This window comes from Balaenoptera borealis (genome assembly GCF_965194805.1).
Source record: "Balaenoptera borealis genome assembly, chromosome: 7".
In the NCBI taxonomy this organism is placed as follows: Eukaryota; Metazoa; Chordata; class Mammalia; order Artiodactyla; family Balaenopteridae; genus Balaenoptera; species Balaenoptera borealis.
The window spans coordinates 119,385,925-119,408,391 of NC_138864.1; the positions used below are offsets into that span (position 1 = coordinate 119,385,925).

At 36.3% G+C, this 22,467-nt stretch overlaps 1 protein-coding gene across 3 annotated transcripts in view; it reads right to left on the reverse strand.

Moving 5' to 3' along the window:
• Positions 1 to 22,467, reverse strand: part of TPK1 (thiamin pyrophosphokinase 1) — a 344,192-nt gene that overhangs the window by 205,450 nt on the left and 116,275 nt on the right. For all 3 annotated transcript variants that reach the window (XM_082400500.1, XM_082400498.1, XM_082400499.1), the window contains exon 4: positions 15,895 to 15,964. In XM_082400500.1, coding sequence (XP_082256626.1) covers positions 15,895 to 15,964 — 70 coding nt within the window. The remainder of the gene's footprint in view (positions 1 to 15,894; positions 15,965 to 22,467) is intronic.

Genomic DNA, 22,467 nt, shown 5'->3' on the forward strand with positions numbered 1-22,467 from the left:
AATCTCACTTGACAAAAAGTAATAACTGCAATTCTAGATCACAGAGTTTAGAGAGTAAGTCAACGTTTTTAATAATCATGATTTTTCATTCTAGCTCCTTTCAGCCTGTGCATTTACAGATTAATGTCCTCTTGCTCATTATTTAAGTTCCCTTCCTTTCTCTAGGTCTCTTCTACTTCCTAAGGCAAATAATACCCAAGAGTTAAACAACTACGATATAATACGTATGTGTATGTGTGTGTATATACATATATATATATAAGTACACATACATACACACAGTGATTTTTTTCTCATGGTGGTAAAATATTTTCTTGTTGTATTTTAGACGCCCTTTCTCAGATTCTTTAGCATATTCTTGAACCCTCTGGCTACAGAGACAAAATTGACGTTTTCAAGGAATACAACTCTCAGATCTAAAACATAGGTTTGCAAGTGATAGCTCAGTGCTCATCTTGGTGTAACTGCCATTTGGATATTTTCCCACAAAGTTCATTGACTAGCCCTTGCTAGTTGAACTCCAGCTGTCACTTTTCTGTCCCCTAACAATAGGAAGGCCACAGCTGGCTTAGGTACAATCTCATCATCAACTCAAATTTCATGTCCTATAACGATGTGTCAACAAATCATATATGCCATGTAGTTGTTGAAGTTATTCTGTTTACCCTTGGTCCAATCGCACAAAACCAAAATTTTAATAATGAAAAATGATGCAGGAAGTATCTAGGTGTGTTAGGTGTGTGTGTGTAAGCATGCATGTATGTAAATGCATATGAAAAATCAAACAGGGACCATTCCATAATTTTTCTTAAAAATTATATACATATATGCACATGTAATTATATATATGTGGTATCATGTGATTATATATTTTATATATACAATATGTAGTATATAGTACATACATGAGGTATATATGTGATTATATATTAGAAATATACAACATATATGTGATATTATATGATTACTCTCATTTATTATTTAACTCAGCAATCTAATAATATATTGAAAATAAGCAAAAAAAATGTGATGAAATACATGAGCTCTTCAATGGTATTAACAAGTGCTAAAAAAATTCAGGTTTTTTTTTTTAAATAAAATTAATAGAGCCATGTGTTACTCAAAACTTTTGACAGATGATCAAGGTTTCTCTGAAAAATCATCTGAAAGTAATTTATTTGCAAAGACTCACCCCCAGTGCAAGAAAGGAAAAGCGATTTGTCAGGAACATACTTTATGAAATAGAAGAGTCATAAAGAACAATGCCCCTGATTAAATTTAGTTGAAAACTGACTTCCTGTAGCTGCTCAAAATGATCTCACTCTGAAAATTTATTTTGACTTCATGCATGATCTGACAAACATAGCATCTTTACATACATATTTTCCTCCTCTTCCAATACCCCGAAATGATTCAGGAGCCATGCATGGATAACTTTGGGATCTCTGATTTATAGCATTTGAAAACCAACAGACTAAAATATATTACTAAACTAATCCAATCAATAATACAAGATAAATATGTCCTCACAGGTTGTTGTGTAGGGTTCTTTAATAGCAAGACTCCTATTATAAATTTTCTTTTAAATGTGCTAATCATTTTTACCTTCCATCATTTTGATTCAAAGACTCAATAATGTTGACATGCTTACAGAGCTTAGTAATTTGACTTCATAAATACTTTTTAATAAAATCTTGCCAAAGCAAATGATTAAATATTGCTTACAGCTAGGCTTATAAGAATCAAGCAAAACCAAAGATCTTTGGTTTTTCTTAAGCAAAGTACATGTTTCCTCTTTATGCATGTTAAAGCATACTGAAAGTGCATTTTCAACTATGTCATGAAATGACTGAAAATAAATCCCAATCACTGAGAAAACTATACCCACAGGTAGACTGAAATCAATTGTCACATATATTGGAGGTTATTAAGATCACGATGTATGTTCAGACACTTGATACCAACTTACTCCACAACAGCTTTATATTTATATATGTTATTCCATAAAAGCCTATGATACTGAGCAAGCTTTTGCAGAATTTTCACTATGACAGAGAAAATAGAGGCCTTATAGATGAGTGTCTACTACTACTTACATAACCTCTGGGGTTGGAGTGACAACTTTGCAATTTTTGTCTGGTTCTAGATAAAAGAACGAACATTCCTCCCAAAGAATGTGAAGAAATGATAACAAATTCCAACTAAAAAGGTAATTCTTAAGAATCAACTCCATCAACTGCATTATAAGAATACACAAAATCGTGGTATACCTGTATAATGGAACCCTACTCACCAGTGAAAAGGTACACAACAACATGATCAATCTCAAAAGCATTGGATAGGTTAAAAAGTCAGACAAAAGAAAACAAACCCTGTAATTCCATTTATCTGATAATCTAGAAGGCTGCAGGAGCCAGAGTATAAGGGATCAACTGCCAAGAAACAGGAAGGAAATTTGGGGGATGACGGACAAGTTTTCATCTTCCTGTGGTGATGAATACAACTGTTAACCACTTCAAAACTAATTTAACTCTCTGTTTAAACTGAATTTTATTGTGTGAAATTATTCCTGAACAAAGCTGATTAAAAACAGAAAAGAATCAGAGAAGACAGACACTACGTTCCATGATGCCAAACACAATATGATAAGCTCTTACAAGCTTTCTAACTAGTTATACAATTACTGCACACAGAATATTAACTATGAAAGAATTTATAGCTATTGCTTAAAACTACCTCATACGCTTCTGCAACTGTTCTATAATTCATCACACACTGTAGCTTTGAAGGGCCACCCTCCATTCTCTTGGCTTATCCAAGTCTAGAATGAACCACCCTAAAAAGTGATAACATTTCATCAAGAGTTCTCTGGATAGAGGGCAGACAGCAGAAGCAAGAAGAACTACAATCCTGCAGCCTGTGGAACGAAAACCACATTCACAGAAAGATAGACAAGATGAAAAGGCAGAGGGCTATGTACCAGATGAAGGAACAAAATAAAACCCCAGAAAAACAGCTAAATGAAGTGATCATAGGCAACCTTCCAGAAAAAGAATTCAGAAAAATGATAGTGAAGATGATCCAGGACCTCGGAAAAACGATGAAGGCAAAGATCGAGAAGATGCAAGAAATCTTTAACAAAGACCTAGAAGAATTAAAAGACAAAAAAACAGAGATAAACAATACAATAACTGAAATGAAAACTACACTAGAAGGAATCAATAGCAGAATAACTGAGGCAGAAGAACGGATAAGTGACCTGGAAGACAGAATGGTGGAATTCACTGCTGCAGAACAGAACAAAGAAACAAGAATGAAAAGAAATGAAGACAACCTAAGAGACCTCTGGGACAACATTAAAGGCAACAACATTCACATTACAGGGGTCCCAGAAGGAGAAGAGAGAGAGAAAGGACCAGAGAAAATATTTGAAGAGATTATAGTTGAAAACTTCCCTAACATGGGAAAGGAAATAGCCACCCAAGTCCAGGAAGCACAGAGAGTCCCATACAGGATAAACCCAAGGAGAAACACACCAAGACACATAGTAATCAAATTGGCCAAAATTAAAGACAACGAAAAATTACTGAAAGCAGCAAGGGAAAAACGACAAATAACAAACAAGGGAACTCCCATAAGGTTAACAGCTGATTTCTCAGCAGAAACTCTACAAGCCAGAAGGGAGTGGCATGATATACTTAAAGTGATGAAAGGGAAGAACCTACAACCAAGATTACTCTACCCAGCAAGGATCTCCATCAGATTCAATGGAGAAATCAAAAGCTTTACAGACAAGCAAAAGCTAAGAGAATTCAGCACCACCAAACCAGCTCTACAACAAATGCTAAAGGAACTTCTCTAAGTGGGAAACACAAGAGAAGAAAAGGACCTACAAAAACAAACCCAAAACAATTAAGAAAATGGTCATAGGAACATACATATCGGTAATTACCTTAAACGTGAATGGATTAAACGCTCCAATCAAAAGACACAGGCTTGCTGAATGGATACAAAAACAAGACCCATACATATGCTGTCTACAAGAGACCCACTTCAGACCTACGGACATATACAGACTGAAAGTGAGGGGATGGAAAAAGAGATTCCATGCAAATGGAAATCAAAAGAGAGCTGGAGGAGCAATACTCACACCAGATAAAATAGACTTTAAAATAAAGAATGTTACAAGAGACAAGGAAGGACACTACATAATGATCAAGGGATCAATCCAGGAAGAAGATAGAACAATTATAAATATATATGCACCCAACATAGGAGCACCTCAATACATAAGGCAACTGCTAACAGCTATAAAAGAGGAAATCGACAGTAACACAATAATAGTGGGGGACTTTAACACCTCACTTACACCAATGGACAGATCATCCAAAATGAAAATATAATAAGGAAACAGAAGCTTTAAATGACACAATAGACCAGAGAGATTTAATTGATATTTATAGGACATTACATCCAAAAACAGCAGATTACACTTTCTTCTCAAGTGCGCACAGAACATTCTCCAGGATAGATCACATCTTGGGTCACAAATCAAGCCTCAGTAAATTTAAAAAAATTGAAATCATATCAAGCATCTTTTCTGACCACAGCGCTATGAGATTAGAAATGAATTACAGGGGAAAAAATGTAAAAAACACAAACACATGTAGGCTAAACAATATGTTACTAAATAACCAAGAGATCACTGAAGAAATCAAAGAGGAAATCAAAAAATACCTAGAGACAAATGACAATGAATACATGACAATCCAACACCTATGGAATGCAGCAAAAGCAGTTCTAAGAGGGAAGTTTATAACTATACAAACCTACCTCAAGAAACAAGAAAAATCTCAAATAAGCAATCTAACCTTACACCTAAAGGAACTAGAGAAAGACGAACAAACAAAACCCACAGTTAGCAGAAGGAAAGAAATCATAAAGATCAGAGCAGAAATAAATGAAATAGAAACAATAGCAAACATTAATAAAACTAAAAGCTGATTCTTTGAGAAGATAAAGAAAAATGATAAACAATTAGCCAGACTCATCAAGAAAAAGAGGGAGAGGACTCAAATCAATAAAATTAGAAATGAAAAAGGCGAAGTTACAACAGACACCGCAGAAATACAAAGCATCCTAAGAGACTACTATAAGCAACTCTATGCCAATAAAATGGACAACCTGGAAGAAATGGACAAATTCTTAGAAAGGTATAACCTTCCAAGACTGAACCAGGAAGAAATAGAAAACATGAACAGACCAATCACAAGTAATGAAATTGAAACTGTGATTAAATATCTTCCAACAAACAGAAGTCCAGGACCAGATGGCTTCACAGGTGAATTCCATCAAACATTTAGAGAAGAGCTAACACCCATCCTTCTCAGACTCTTCCAAAAAATTGCAGAGGAAGGAACACTCCCAAACTCATTCTATGAGGCCACCATCACCCTGATACCAAAACCAGACAAAGATACTACAAAAATAGAAAATTACAGACCAATATCACTGATGAATATAGATGCAAAAATTCTCAACGAAATACTAGCAAACAGAATCCAACAACACATTAAAAGGATCATACACCATAATCAAGTGGGATTTATCCCAGGGGTGCAAGGATTCTTCAATATACGCAAATCAACGTTATACACCATATTAACAAACCGACGAATAAAAACCATATGATCATCTCAATAGATGCAGAAAAAGCTTTTGACAAAATTCAACACCCATTTATGATAAAAACTCTCCAGAAAGTGGGCATAGAGGGAACCTACCTCAACATAATAAAGGCCATATATGACAAACCCACAGCAAACATCATTCTCAATGGTGATAAACTGAAAGTATTTCCTCTAAGATCAGGAATAAGACAAGGATGTCCACTCTCGCCACTATTATTCAACATAGTTCTGGAAGTCCTAGCCACGGCAATCAGAGAAGAAAAAGAAATAAAAGGAATACAAATTGGAAAAGAAAAAGTAAAACTGTCACTGTTTGCGGATGACATGATACTATACATAGAGAATCCTAAAAATGCCACCAGAAAACTACTAGAGCTAATCAATCAATTTGGTAAAGTTGCAGGATACAAAATTAATGCACAGAAATCTCTTGCATTCCTATACACTAATGATGAAAAATTTGAAAGAGAAATTAAGGAAACACTACCATTTACCATTGCAACAAAAAGAATAAAATACCTAGGAATAAAGCTACCTAGAGAGACAAAAGACCTGTAGGCAGAGAACTATAAGACACTGATGAAAGAAATTAAAGATGATACCAAAAGATGGAGATACATACCATGTTCTTGGATTGGAAGAATCAATATTGTGAAAATGACTATACTACCCAAAGCAATCTACAGATTCAATGCAATCCCTATCAAGTTACCAATGGCATTTTTTATGGAACTAGAACAAAAAATCTTAAAATTTGTATGGAGACACAAAAGACCCCGAATAGCCAAAGCAGTCTTGAGGGAAAAAAACAGAGCTGGAGGAATCAGACTCCCTGACTTCAGACTATAGTACAAAGCTACAGTAATCAAGACAATATGGTACTGGCACAAACACAGAAACATACATCAATGGAACAAGACAGAAAGGCCAGAGATAAACCCACACACCTATGGTCAACTAATCTATGACAAAGGAGGCAAGGATATACAATGGAGAAAAGACAGTCTCTTCAATAAGTGGTGCTGGGAAAACTGTACAGATACATGTAAAAGAATGAAATTAGAACACTCCCTAACACCATACACAAAAATAAACTCAAAATGGGTTAGAGACCTAACTGTAAGACCGGACACTATAAAACTCTTAGAGGAAAACATAGGAAGAACACTCTTTGACATAAATCACAGCAAGATCTTTTTTGATCCACCTCCTAGAGTAATGGAAATAAAAACACAAATTAACAAATGGGACCTAATGAAACTTAAAAGTTTTTGCACAGCAAAGGAAACCATAAACAGGACAAAAAGACAACCCTCAGAATGGGAGAAAATATTTGCAAACGAATCAACGGACAAAGGATTAATCTCCAAAATATATAAACAGCTCATGCAGCTCAATATTAAAGAAACAAACAACCCAATCTAAAAATGGGTAGAAGACCTAAATAGCCATTTCTCCAAAGAAGACATACAGATGGCCAAGAGGCACATGAAAAGCTGCTCAACATCACTAATTATTAGAGAAATGCAAATCAAAACTACAATGAGGTATCACCTCACACCAGTTAGAATGGGCATCATCAGAAAATCTACAAACAACAAATGCTGGAGAGGGTGTGGAGAAAAGGGAACCCTCTTGTACTGTTGGTGGGAATGTAAATCGATACAGGCACTATGGAGAACAGTATGGAGGTTCCTTAAAAAACTAAAAATAGAATTACTATATCATCCAGCAATCCCACTACTGGGCATATACCCAGAGAAAACCATAATTCAAAAAGACACATGCACCCCAATGTTCACTGCAGCACTATTTACAATAGCCAGGACATGAACGCAAACTAAATGCCCATCGACAGATGAATGGATAAAGAAGTTGTGGTAAATATATACAATGGAATATTAGCCATAAAAAGGAACGAAACTGGGTCATTTGTTGAGACGTGGATGGATCTAGAGACTGTCATACAGGGTGAAGTAAGTCAGAAAGAGAAAAACAAATATCGTTTATTAACGCATGTATATGGAACCTAGAAAAATGGTACAGATGAACCGGTTTGCAGGGCAGAAGCTGAGCCACAGATGTAGAGAACAAACGTATGGACACCAAGGGGGGAAAGCCACGGGGGGGGTGGGGATGGTGGTGTGGTGAATTGGGCGATTGGGATTGACATGTATACACTGATGTGTTTAAAATTGATGACTAATAAGAACCTGCTGTATAAAAAAATAAAATTTAATTTAAAAATTTTATTTAAAAAAAGAATTCTCTGAATAATCCAGAAGACAGATCTCTCCCTCAAATGTCACTTTTCAAGAAACTACAGCCCAAGGAGGTGAAATTACTTGCAAAACATCTCACAGTAATGAAGTCACAGAATTGGATTCTGAATGCTGACCTAACTAATAAGTCCATGCACACTCTCACTACACAATTCCCATTCTAGACGCCATGGCTACCTGCCTGCAAAGAAAGGGACTGAGAGCACAAATCGTTAAAGTTACTCATATGTAGACAGACAAGTCATTGATTCCTTCATGGGTGTATCAGATAACTTGCTTCCAGATGCCTGGTTTAATTATATTGATAAAGGCTTTAGAAGCTAATCTGTAAGAAGAGCTAGCCTCCCACTTGATTCAGTTGTTTAAATTATACTTTGAAAGTGGTTTAGCTGGGGCACAGTTAGCTTAGAAAGAGAGTTACAATAGTCATCCTTTATTCCCACTCGGTTACTCTGAAAAGTGGTACTAAAACCGAGTCCTCCTAAAACCCAGTTTCTCTGCTCAGTTTATGATTAACCTCTCTATCCAAAACCTGATTCCCTTTCTTGTCCCTCACCTGTTCCCCTCAGGATTGATGAGTATCAAAGAAAAGTGGGGATTGAAACTGAGCAAGGACCCTGCAGGGCTCTCCCAGGTACAAAAGCCCCTCTGTGTCCCCCATTTCTTGTTTGTAGAAAAGGGCTGTAGTCTCCGAGGCCTTCCCTGAGTTCCAAAGTGGTAACTAATTAGCGAAGTGAGGGAATGCAGAAACAAAGGAAAAGCAGTCAAGAAACAATAGTGTAGGCATAACACAGAGTCCTAGTTCCTCCTCAAGGGAAATCCATAACAACCTGATGCAAATCTTTGCGTTGTTCTACAGGAAATAAGACTTCTGCGAACCCAGGTGGAGGATGGTGACTACTTGCTGACCACAAGCACTGGACCCCAGGTTGGTTGGAACCAGAAGGTTGATGATTAAGATTCCTGAAACATCATCCTATTACCGCACCACCAACCAATCAGAAGAAAGGCATGCCTGTGTAGCCCTCACCCCAAGGGTCGACTTTAAAAACCCTTCCCTGAAAGCCATCGGGGAGTTCAAGTCTTTTTAGCATGAGCTATCCATTCTCCTTGCTTGGCACCCTGAATAAACGCTGTACTTTCGTTCCACAAAAACCACAACCCTGTGTCAGCGGTTTGGCTTTACTGTGTGGCGGGCAAGTGGACCCAAGTTTGCTTTGGTAACAGTACTAATCTGTGATGAGAAAGTTGCAAGAATATATAAAGCTAGAAAGTCTGAAATCTTAACTGTGAGAAAATTAATGGAGAGGCATAAGAAATCAAGAATGAATCTTGCTTTTCTATTTAAGCACCCAGGTCATCCTCATCCTACCCCTTATTAATCCATGTTTCATTGAATGGTCATTTGTATGAATTCAGGGAATTTTTGTTGGGTGCTAATCTTTTAAATGAAAGAGAAGACCAACTCCTAACCAACTAAGCTCAAATAGAACATTGTTTATATAAAAATAATCTTCTTTAGGACTTCCCAGTCAGGATGCTATATTCATCAATTACTGTGAGAAAACTAATCTAAAAACAACACTCCCCCCAGTTCAAATTCCTACACACTAATGACACCAAAATTCATATTCATTTCTCAGACTATTATGCTGTGAGTTTCAGATTCTCAAAGTCCCACAGAATCACAATTTAAAAAGAAAACCTCTCACATTTAGCATCAAAATGCCAATAAATTCAAAGGCAAGGACCTTAGTTTCATGATAAAAGAGTCATTTAAGTAGGAATTAGAATACAATGTACAAATAATGTAAAACAATGTACAAATGTAAAATAGATAGCTAGTGGGAAGCATCCGCATAGCACAGGGAGATCAGCTCGGTGCTTTGTGACCACCTAGAGGGGTGGGATAGGGAGGGTGGGAGGGAGACACAATAGGGAAGGGATACGGGGATATATATACACATAGAGCTGATTCACTTTGTTATACAGCAGAAACTAACACAACAATGTAAAGCAATTATACTTCAATAAAGATGTTAAAAAAATAATTAAAAAAATAAAATATTACATAAAAAAAGATTACAGTGTAATATAAGACAATCTGGAAATAAGTGGGACATATTATTCATGATTTCAGACAAAAAATGGATAATCTTTTTAGATACAAGACATTTATGGTTTATACATGCTAATAATATTAAAATATATATTTATATTTATATATATCCCTGAAGTTTCTTCTCTAGTATCAAGATACTTCTAGTACCTGATACTGTATCTTAGAAACCCCTGGCTGTAAAAAAGAAAAGCTTCGTCTTTGTGACAGTTCTGCCAAGATATCAAAGAAAAATCATTAATTCAATAAATTCTTGGATGCTCATTAGTGTACTGGATATTATAAGGCACATAAAGATTAATTATGATCACTGCCTTCCAGGAGTTCACCACCTAATGAGGGAGATAAGATACATCTACACATAGTTAAATCACAAGATAAAATGAGAAGGTAAATAATTACAAAGTATTATGCAAAGTTAAAGGACAATAGATCACTAGAAATTTACAACCTAGTAAAAGATATACGTCTTTACAGCTCTAAATCAAGGTAAAATGTGAATATAACATTGTAAATTTAAAAGTATTACAAGATGTAAGAGACGTCCAAGTCCCATCGGGCTGGAAGGAGAGGGAGCCCTCATGGGGCAGACAGCATTTCATTGAGCACAGCTGCATGGATAGTTTTACTACAAAAAACAAAACAAAACAAAAAAACACTAGCATATGCTACTAAAACCATCTGAACATCAGTACAGCAAAGGATCTATAAGCTCTGACCAATCAGAATGGACTGCCAGACAATCAGAATGGATTATGGGTGGTACCAATGTGGACAAGCTGAAGATCAGCCTGAGAAAGGGCCCTGGGCACAGGCAGTGAGGAGAAAGGACTTGGGAGAAGACAAGGCACGGCTGACAACATCAGCAAAAGCCACACCCTGATTCTCACGGAAATGAGTTTAGATTTTATCCAGGAGACAAAGGAGAAATGCTCCACCTCTCTCCCCAGTAACCTCTCTCACACACACACACACAAACACACAAACACACACCACACTCTGGGGTCCTAACTAACCTTTTACACTCCATTAGGATCCTCAGAATATTTTCTAACACCCCCATTCTAGTTTAATGGTCCACACCCATGCTTTCCTTTGTCATAGAACCCATCACACAGAACTAGAGCTTTTTGCATTATGTGCTTTATAATCTACCACACTGAATGCTAATTTCCTCTTTACTTCTATTATGCTGTAAGTTTCTTGGGGGCAGGAACTATATTTTATTTATTTATATATTCACAGTAACCATCAAAATATCTAACTGCAAAAGGAATTCAATGAATGCTTGAATGAATGAATGAATGAATGAACGAATCACAAGTTAAATGCTACATTCTTATTTCTGCCATTGGGTTATTCTAGAGAGATTGCATCTCATTCCAAAGCTTTCTCTTTTTTTTTAGTCAGTTTACCTTAACTAGATTCTAATAGAACAGGGTTTAAAAATGCTTACCTACCTTTAAAGGCATTATTTTTTTAAATGATCAATATAAATGATTTCTCCCATATTGTCAGACTACTTATGTTGTATCATCGATTTTGTGACTGTTTCTGTACAATTCTTATTCTCTTGTACTTGACTCCATTACTTCCTTCATCTCTTACCATAATCAGTGTGACTATAATTCTCCCGTGAGAACCTCCAGCAATGTTTCTTCATCTTTTTTTCAGATTCAGAGAGCTATGGAGTCTTTATCCCAAAAAATGTCCATCCACTCAAAATTCAATATATTATGATTCTATTTTATAAAGCCCCAAAGTAACATTAATTAGGTCAGACAGCAGTTTCCTCTGCGGGGAGCAGGTGATGGCAGGGAGCAGGACGGAGGCTTCGGCAATGCCGGGATAATACTCTACTTACTGATCTCAGTACTGTTTACACTGCTGTGCTCCCCTATGTGAAAATTCATTGAGCTGTATCATTATAACTTGTGCACTTCTCTGTCTGTTTTTTAATATTCATTATGGTGGAAAACATTGGTAATTACTGTCATAGTTGACAACTTTCCGGACCCTGGTTAAAAACTGACTAGAGCCACAACTGCTCTTCTCTTACAGTATCTGTTAAAGATGCAGAAAAAGAACTAACTTGGGGCGATGGAGGAGAGCAATGGTGGTTGGGGGCAGGGCGGGGAGTGCATAACCCTCCCATCATCACTTTTATTTACCTAGTACACGCAAATAACAATCGTGCAATATTCTTTGCTGTGGACAGTTCACACTTTTCTAATCTAATACAGTGTCAATAAAATCATCGCTAGAAAAACAAAACAAACCTCCAATGCCTATCAGTGATGAGCAAGAAAAAAATCTGCTTCATAAAATCTTCCTAGCAAATCTTACCCTGCTTCTCTTCTATTTTTTCACCCTCATCTCTGTATCCTGTGATTATTCTGATCATGGGGCCAGGCTTCTCCATCCTGGTTCTGACCAACGGGTTTTACCTACTTGGGAGAAGACAGGAGGCAGATGTTGTGAGCCCACCAATGGACTTTTTCATCACAGACCACTACCAGAATATAAACATGAGACTTGAGTCAGTATCAGCCGGAGCTGTAGAATTGGGGGTATTAGTCCACACATCTGATACCCAAACTTACTACCCCACATTTCCAAAAACAGACATCTGGGGTTAGGAAGACAGTCAGTTAAGAGTACAGGAGTACAGTACAAAGACTGAGTCTTCATAAAATGTCTTCCTCTTTAATCTCAAGTCCACAACCACAGCTAGGATCCAAATATCATTGGCAGTGTCCATTCTATGTCTCCTTGACTGCGTCTTCACCCTGCCTCAGTTTGATGTACAGACTGCACACCTGAATCGGAACCTATCAGCTCTCAGAGCAGAGGTAAGCTAGTTATTGAAAATACACAGGTCATCAATCAAAGTCACTCAAAACCTTACGGTGAGAGAGAACAGAGTAACTGTAATCAAATACTTATTAACAAATATTTTCTGAGTATCTAATATTCTCAGGCAATTTTCTAGGCATAAGGGACTTTACATTCATTGAGCTTACATTCACTTGAGCAAGAAAAATTAGTCATATTTTCTGAACTCCAAATGGCAGAACTCAATGCAACTCTTTGCTACTTAGGAAAAAATTACATAATTTTTTTTTTTTTTTTTTGGCTGCACTGGGTCTTCGTTGCTACGCACAGGCTTTCTCTAGTTGCAGCAAGCAGGGGCTACTCTTCATTTCAGTGCGCGGGCTCCTCATTGTGGTGGCTTCTCTTGTTGCGGAGCATGGGCCCTAGGGTGCTTGGGCTTCAGGAGTTGCAGCATGCAACCTCGGTAGTTGTGGCTCACGGGCTCTAGAGCACAGGCTCAGTAGTTGTGGCGCACGGGTTTGGTTGCTCCATAGCATGTGGGATCTTCCTGGACTAGGGATTGAACCCGTGTCCCCTACATTGGCAGGCGGATTCTTAACCACTGCGCCACCAAAGAAGTCCCAATAACAGATAATTTTTATTTTTTTCTTTTTGTTTCTCCCAGCTCACTAGCATATACTCAAATCATCATGAATTGTTTTCACAATAAACAAAAACATTAAGGGCTTCTTTATTTAAAAACAAAAAAAAACACCTGGTAAATGGAGAGAGGTGACTTTCAAAGTAGAAACAAAGACAAACATTTGTGAAAGAGGTAGAAGACTGAATGCATTCGGTACAGGATCAGACGTAAGGTCACCACTGAACTTTGCTTCAGCGCTATCCCTCGGCAAACCCTGCTCCTCTGTTACTGCCTACATCAGCCTTCCTTCTTTCCATTCCTAATGTGTAAAGATCTCACTTTCTCTTCAACTGGAGATGATTCTCTACATATTCGTGTTTTATTGCATAATTATAAGGTATTACATTGTAGATTAGCACACTGAATAAATAAAATAATAAGAACAAGCGAAGCAGTGGTCCACAACCCTAACTTGGCTTTTCAAAACTCATGAATATTTTTTCCATCTCCATTGTAAAGCCTTTCTGTTAAAAATACAGTTCATAGGAACCATGTTTAGTCACCTATGTCCAGTTAGTTTAACTGGGTAGGGTTTGGATTTAATGAGATTTATTCCAAGACTTTAATTCCCACATGAGCAGTTAGCTTCACTCATCTCCCTATTAGGGACTCTGTCTTCACCCCAGCCAGCCACGTCCCTAAGCATCAGACTACGCATCACGGCAAACACGTTATTACAACTCGAAAATCAACAACAAATACATTTTCTTCTTAAACATCTTCATATATGGACAAACGGATGCTAGATAAATCATATAAATCTTCTTGGAAGATTTCCGTAAGATTACTTATAAATGTGTTAAGAAATATAAGAAATGATTATTTCGAAATGTGGGCAAAAATAATGGCACCCATTCCCAAATCTGGCGATGTACATTGCTTTCAAATGTGAGTAAATGTGTTGGATGTTATATTTCTTACTAGTGGCCAGCCCAATCCAATAAAATTAATCAGTACAGAAATCTATTTTTTCATAGGCATTCTAGATGGTTCTTATGATCAAGGAAGAGTTGGGAAGTACTGTGTTAATACCCTTTCGCAGCTCTGGTTCATATAATTATGTTCATGAGCTACGCCCACCACAAAGAGAAAAAGCACTTAGTACCAGGTTGCTGGACAGTAAGCAGACTACAGGCATGAAACAAACAGCCCCCAATTCATATCTTGCCCACATGGCCATTATGCTCCTCTCTGAAGCAACTGGCCCAGACACTTCTATACACATACTTGAGTATTTTTTCACACACTGTCCATGTCAAGTCTTCGAGAATACAGTCAGGGGAATCCATAAAGTTTAAAAATAAAGACACACAAAATGTTAGGAATTTAAATTGTCTTCCTAGCTGTCACTGTGGCTATATTCTTTGAGAATGCATCCAGACATGCCCAATCTCATGCCTTCCTCCTATGGGCAACCAGCTGCTTTCAAAAAAATTGCTCCAATATTAAAAATGTGAAGTAAAAATTTTGATGCCATAAAGATATATTTTACATCATTTCAAAATACATGTATTTAATTCACACCTACAGTATGCTGCATCAAATATTTTTATTTTTTGCAGCAAGGAGGTGATTTCTCAAACTATAAATATTTCAGTACATTTAATAACACATATGGTAGAAGTAGAAGTAAATTTCATAGCTAGTCTACTTATATCTAGACTATAAATTCTTGTGTTTGCCAAGAGGATGAGCTATACACATGCTGGCAATGAGCTAGATTTAAACCGTGCTTTCATCAAACGTATTCTCACATCTAAAAATAGCTCACCATGCAAAGATCAGGAAAACCAGAGAGCACAGATAACAAATCATTAAGAAATAAATTATTTATCTCTTAAAAATATATGTGTGCATAACTCAGAAGTAAGTTAAATTATACTGAGTTTTACTCAATGCTAATATAAAAATCTTGAACCTTCTACAGCAGTATCTATCTCTTATATGAGATCAGTTTGTATTCCTTTAAACTGAATAAAAACTCAAACTACCATTATTTTAGTCAATGTTCAAAGTCCTCACAAATATCGATATTTGATAATGCTACTTAATGAGACTTTGAAATAGTAGAATTTTTTTTTTTTAAATAAGAATAAGTTTGGCCTATTTCTACTAGCAGATACCATTCAAAACAAAGAAATAATACAATATGGTTAAGCAGGTCTCTCCCTGAGGTGGTTTTCTATAAAAAGAATCTGAAGGAAAATGATCACCATTTACTAAGAAGAGAAAAAAACAAGCTCAAGAGCAGAACTGATATAACAGACACTGGCTGAAAGAACACACCTTTCCCTCTCTCCTTCCGTGACGTCATATAAGCGGTTGGCACCTCCATCAGCACAGGCTCTTAAAAGAGCTGCAAAAAGAAAAAAACAAAGAATATTCCAATATAGGAAGCTTAGAGCAGTATCTTTCAAAGGATGAACGTTAAAAGGCACTCAGACACACACACACACACACACACAGACACACACACACTCATACTCCCCTCCCTGAATCATTTCACATTCAGCCAGGGACACTGCTGGTACTAAAAACGATCCTACGCATCACACACATAAGCGAGACAGAATCACCTAAGACAAAATGTATTTCCTTTTTCCATCTTTTCCAATTCCCCTTATTAAATAAAGGAGAAGACTGTATATGATGTCTTCAGTAACTCTTAAAGCTTGTTTTGCCTTTTTTATAACAGAAGGTAGGCCTCTGGCTCAAAAACAGGTAACAGGACATAGCTTATAACTTTGCTCCCTTATTTATTTTATTTATTTATTTATTTATTTTTGGCCGCGTCGGGTCTTCATTGCTGCCCGCGGGCTTTCTCTAGTTGCAGTGTGCGGGCTTCCTATTGTGGTGGCTTCTCTTGTTGTGGAGCATGGGCTCTAGGTGCGTGGGCTTCAGTAGTTGCAGCACACGGACTCAGTAGTTGTGGCTTGTGGGCTCTAGAGCGCAGGGTCAGTAGTTGCGGCACACTGGCTTAGTTGCTCTGCGGCATGTGGGATCTTCCCGGACCAGGGATCGAACCCGTGTCCCCTGCATTGGCAGGCAGATTCTTAACCACTGCCCACCAGGCAAGTCCCTTGCTCCCTTATTTTATTAATTTTTATAGAAAATTTCTATTTATGGCAGGTATTAAGGGTTTCCATATTTTACTGTGATATGAAAGATTTCTTTTAAAAATAAATCATAAGCATAACATCATAAGTTTATTTTAAAGTATGAAGTAACTAATAATCTAGATATATGTGACTGTAAAAATTGAGAAGTTGGTACAAAATTGACTGAAACTTGGGAAGCACTAAGATAATCAGATAAGGCAAAAGAGCCCCAGCTGCCTCTCTAACTGGGCCTTTTTATCTCTTGGCTTACCGCGCTTTTCCCCTAGTATCACCCTAGGATTTGATACTGCTGGTCAATCATTCCTTGAAATTTTCTTAGTCCATGGTCTACTATTTTTGTCATTGTTACTTCTCTAATTTCTAATTTTCCTAGAAAAGGTCAGTATCTTAGCATCAATTCATCCCTTTATTTAAAAAAAAAAAAATCCTTTACCTAATAGTTTCAAATCAAACTTTTTTTTTTTTTTAAATCCTGGGCGATATAAGAGCGAATGCTGAGATGTCTAAGATTCTAATTCCTCACCCTGAACAGACCAAAGCCTTGCCTCTGTCCCCACATAGCTGTTAAAACCAATCATTAGGTCATAAAAATCAGCAAAGACCTTGGACACCAGCAGTTTCACAAGAAATAAACTATAGTCGGCCCTCCATAACCAAAGGTTTCAAATTTGGTCCCCTGTTGAATCTGTGGAAGGGGGCTGAATTCCAGTATTGCACCGTTTTATATTAGTGACTTGAGCATCTGCGGATTTTGGTATCTCAGGGGCTCCTGGAACCAATCTCCCACGGATACCGAGAGACAACTGTATTTTTTTGAGCTACTTCTTCATTTTATTGCACTTATGAAATCACCTTCCCTTTTTGCAAATTTAGCTACACATTTAAAAGAATGTTTATAAAATCTACCTCCAAATTTCTAGGTGTTTAATAACAGGTGGAATATTGGAAAAGATAGCTAATTGACCGTACTGGCATGAGTAAAGGTCCCAAAGAATTTTCCACTAATCAATATGTATGGGAAATAGTTTTCTGTGTCCTATATTATATCAGAAATAACACAGAGGCCAAGTGGGAAAAAAAAAATTCCTTTTTTGCTTCAGCTTCTTCATCTGTAAATGGTAATAGTATCACCTCTGACAGAGTTATTAAGCAATTAATGACTTAATAATTATAATAGTGCTAATCACAATACTGGAACATAGTAAGCATTCAACAGACTAAAGCATTCATTAGTCCTCTTCCTCCATTCCTGTTAAAATGAAACTAAAGTCTAAAAAAACATTGTTTTTCTAGAAAAGAAAAGCTAAGGCCGTTAAAAAGTGCAAAACAAAAATAAGAGTTTTTACAAGATATCTAAGAGGGACATCTCATTTTACCAATTACTGACAACACATATTTCCCTTTAAGGAAAGGGACCCAAATTCAAATTATACCACAAACATAACCTGCAGAAGATCACAAAATATTCTGCATATTTCCTAAATACCAAAAACTAAAAGTTCAAAAACATCAAAAGCTAAATGGAGAGATAATCTCACATACAAAAGATGCTGTAGAACAAATGAATAGGGAGATGGAAAAGACTGATAAATAGAAACAGATGGTAAACTATCAGTAATTACCCTCAGAGTATATAAAACATTTCTCTGTAAACAAAATTAACAAGCCTATTGTATCTTTTTTATGTAAGATCTTTTTATGTAAAATTGATTCACTGAAGTAAAATGAAAATCTAGAAGTAGTGGCCAAGGATTATCAAATAGAATGACTTGTCATGTTTTCACACTATATTATTTTACAAATATCAGTTGAATTCAACATTTATACCTATTATGCGGCAGGCCCTAAACAGAATAGAAAGATGAATAACAGAAAGAACTAGTTCTCCAGACTGACACTATTGTGGAAAAAGGAGAAAGAGAAACACATATATACATTGCACTGTAGATGCTGATGAGGGCTATGACAGAAGCAATGAAACATGATGGGAGGACTGGGACAGGAGACATTAATTTCAGTGGACAAATCTGTAAAACTGTGTATTATTAACTCTAGATCAGCTAAAATCAGGGTTACTTTGATAATCCAAAACTGTTTTCTCCTGCCTGTTATTTCTCACACCCAGACTTAAATTGGTATTTTTAGAGCAGTTTAATAAAAGAGAAATACCTAAGTCTTAGGAAGTAAACTTGTCCACATCTATTCCTGTTTTAAATGGCTAAAAGAGTTAAAATAACCGTGATGAAATCTGTGGACCACTCTTTCATTACCTAGAAGCTGGGATTGGGGTGCAATCCATCTGAAAGAAAAAACAAGCTCCAGTCTGTCCCTAAAACTATTTTGTTTTGTTGTCAATAAAGCTTAACAAAAAAGATATACTCTACCACTTTTAAATCTTATTAATGAAATATTTTCCATGTACTTAAATAAAATTGCATTTGGAAAACAAAATTTCAAGCATGTATTACATAATGTTGGCATGAATTCATTGGTAGCAATTTGAAAGCTGAGTAAACAAATCACTATTAATGAAAGTGACCAACTAAAAAAATCAGTAGTAGAGGACACTCTCAAATAAGATATTTTTGATAAATCACGAATCAGCCTCAAAAATATATTCACTCCATCATCCTTTAAATTGTCCCAAGCTTTAATGAAAAGAAGTTACTGCATGAGTTATCTTTAATGTAAAAATGTCATTGGCTCATACAGCAAAATTTTTGCAGATTTATCAAATACTACAGTTTCAATGGTTGAATAGTTATTTACTATGCATCAGGCTGATAAACAGCTGAAGACTAAAATACATTAAAATCTCTACATCAACTTTATATATTGGTACTACCAATAAGCATACTAAATACATCTTAAACTAATATTTTTTTTAACCTGGCATAAGTTACTGTTACTGACAAATAATGAAGAGCTCCACTCACAATCAGAGGTTAATTGGTTAGTTCATTAATTTCTGTTGAATAAAGTTGGACAGAAATGATTTGACTTTCTGAAAAGCAGACTATTATATTGGTTCCAAGTATTAAGATGTAAGAAAAAATAAAGTAAAATCAAAGAAACATTTTTCAGTGTCAGTCAGCTGAAAGAACACTAGATATAAAGGATTTTGATTCCAATCTGGATCAGCCACTTATTAGTACTATGACTGAGCTATTCCCAAGTGTGCTGATTCCAATGCAAAATAGAGTATTATATATATTTTACCAAGCTCACAAAATTTTCCAGGAACTGGAGAGAGACAACAAAGATAAAACCAGAAGGAAGTAGCATGGGGAAACATATTCTCTTACATGCTGTTGATAAAATTATAATTTTGAGAGACAGTTTGGCAGATTTCTAAAAATTTCAATGTGTATGTCCTTTGATCCAGAAATGCTATGAAGCCTCTATAAAACTTGCCCAAATCCAGAAGGGCGTATGTACAAGGATAGTCACTGTGATAATGTGTAATCCTGAAAAAGCTGTTAGCAAACTTAAATGGTCATCACTTGAATATTGGTAAAATATATCAAGGCCCTTGTATGGAACCATTAAAAAAAAAAAAGGAGCTCTTATATGTATTTATATGTTATCTCTTGTAAGATATATTGTTATTTAAAACTTTAACTTTTGGTCAAATCTTCCTTGCAACAGCAACTCAGAGAATATACAGAAGTATGCCTAATTCAATAAAACTAAGAATTGTACCAAGGTTACTATGTCAAGAATGCTTATCCAAGTAATCAGTGATCAGCATTGATAAGATGCACCCACACTGGAGAAAGGACACTAGACCTACACCCTGAGGAAGCTCATAACTACAGCAACGCATAGCAGCTCAAGAGACCCAAGAATCAATGTCTTCCCTGGTCAGAAGCACACCAAACACGGAGTGACCAGAATGTTTGAAAGTCACTCCTGGGAAGTAACTAGACGTTCACTATTTTTGTTAACAATCAATATTTATTACCTGTCTTGAACTCTTCCTTAAAGCTAAGTAAACTTAGTGTTGGGTAAAGCCTATCATGTCTTCTTAGTTTGCTAATCCAAGCCCAAGACCACCTCTGTATTGCACACAATGAACTCTTTAACCTTGATTATTTATAAGGAATAGGCATGGGATCATGGAAGACACTTTTTCACTCTTACATTAAACACTGTGCTGCTAAAAATATTTTTACAAGAAATATGAATTATATTGTAAATACAATTTTAAAACCAATAATAATAACTAAAAAGGAAAATACACATAAGGTAACAAGAATAATTTCAGATCCAATCCCATTATTAGGAGAAGGAATCAAATATTTTGACAGACTTGGTCAGGATTGAGTTGAAGGTGCCTACATTAATCTGGAGGAAAGCAAAGATCCAGAATCTTATGTAGAAGATGTCAGAATTCCTGGACAGCTAAATACCTCCAGTTAGCCAGATCCTGTTTACTCCTAACACAGGTCCTTCCTTCCCTAGTACTCCAAAGATATAATTAGTCTTTGTGTACCTGAAATCAATCTAGTCTATCGCTATTACTGGTTTAAGCCAGGATCTCTCCCTGCCTTAGAAACAACAGTAAACCACATAATTCCCAACTTCTATTCTTCTACCCATATGAGCTAGTATGGCTGGAAAAAAAAAAAGGGTGGGGGGTACCTTCTGGACTAGCCTCAGAAATAGTCTACCAACAAGTACACATTCTTTATTAAGAAGTGATAATCACTTATTAAACATGTGAGGACAGACACAACTACTCGGATATCAGAAAGTTCACTATCAGGCATTACAGAGGATAAGTGGTTTGTCTTTTATTTTATTTTTATTGCAGTAAGAACACGTAACGTGAGATCTACCCTGTTAAAATTTAAGTGACTAATACAGCGTCATTAACTACAGGCACAACATTGTACAGCAGATCTCTAGAACTTAATCATCTTGCGTAACTGAAACTTGACTTCTGTTGAACAGTATAACTCCCCATCTGCCCCTGCCCCAAGCCCATGGCCACCACTGTTCTATCCTCTGCTTCTCTGAGTTTAACTGTTTTAAATTTCACATATAAGGGGAATCATGAAATAATCTGTTTTTCTGGGACTGGCTTCTTTCATATTGTATAATGTCCTTCAGTTTCTGCTATGTTGTTGCATACTGCTAGATTTCCTTCCTTTTTAAGGCTGAATAATATTCCATTATCTGTATATTCCACGTTTCCATTCATCCATCAATGGGCATTTAGGTTATTTCCAGATCTTGGCTATCTTGAACAGTGCTGCAGTGAACATGGAAGTGCAGCTATATCTTTAAGCATCTAACTTCAATTCTTTTGAATAAACAGCCAGAAGTGGGATTGCTGAGTCATATGGTAGTTCTATTTTAACTTTTTATACTCTTTCTCATAGCGGCTGCACTGTTTTGCATTCCTACCAACAGCGAAGTAAGGTTTGAGTTTCTCCACCTCCTCACGAATACCTGCTGTCTGTCTTTTTTTTTTTTTTGATAATAGCCAAACTAAGAGGTTTGAAGAGGTATCTCATTATGGTTTTGATTTGCATTTCCCTAATGATTAGTAACGTTGAGCGTCTTTTCATATACCTGTTGGCCATTTGCAGGTCTTCTTTGAAGAAATGTCTATTCAGTTCCTTATCCAATTTTTAATTGGGTTATTTGATTTTTTTTCTGGATACTGAGTTGTTGGAGATACTTACATTTTTGGAAATTAATCCCCTATTATATATAAGGCTTGCAAATATTT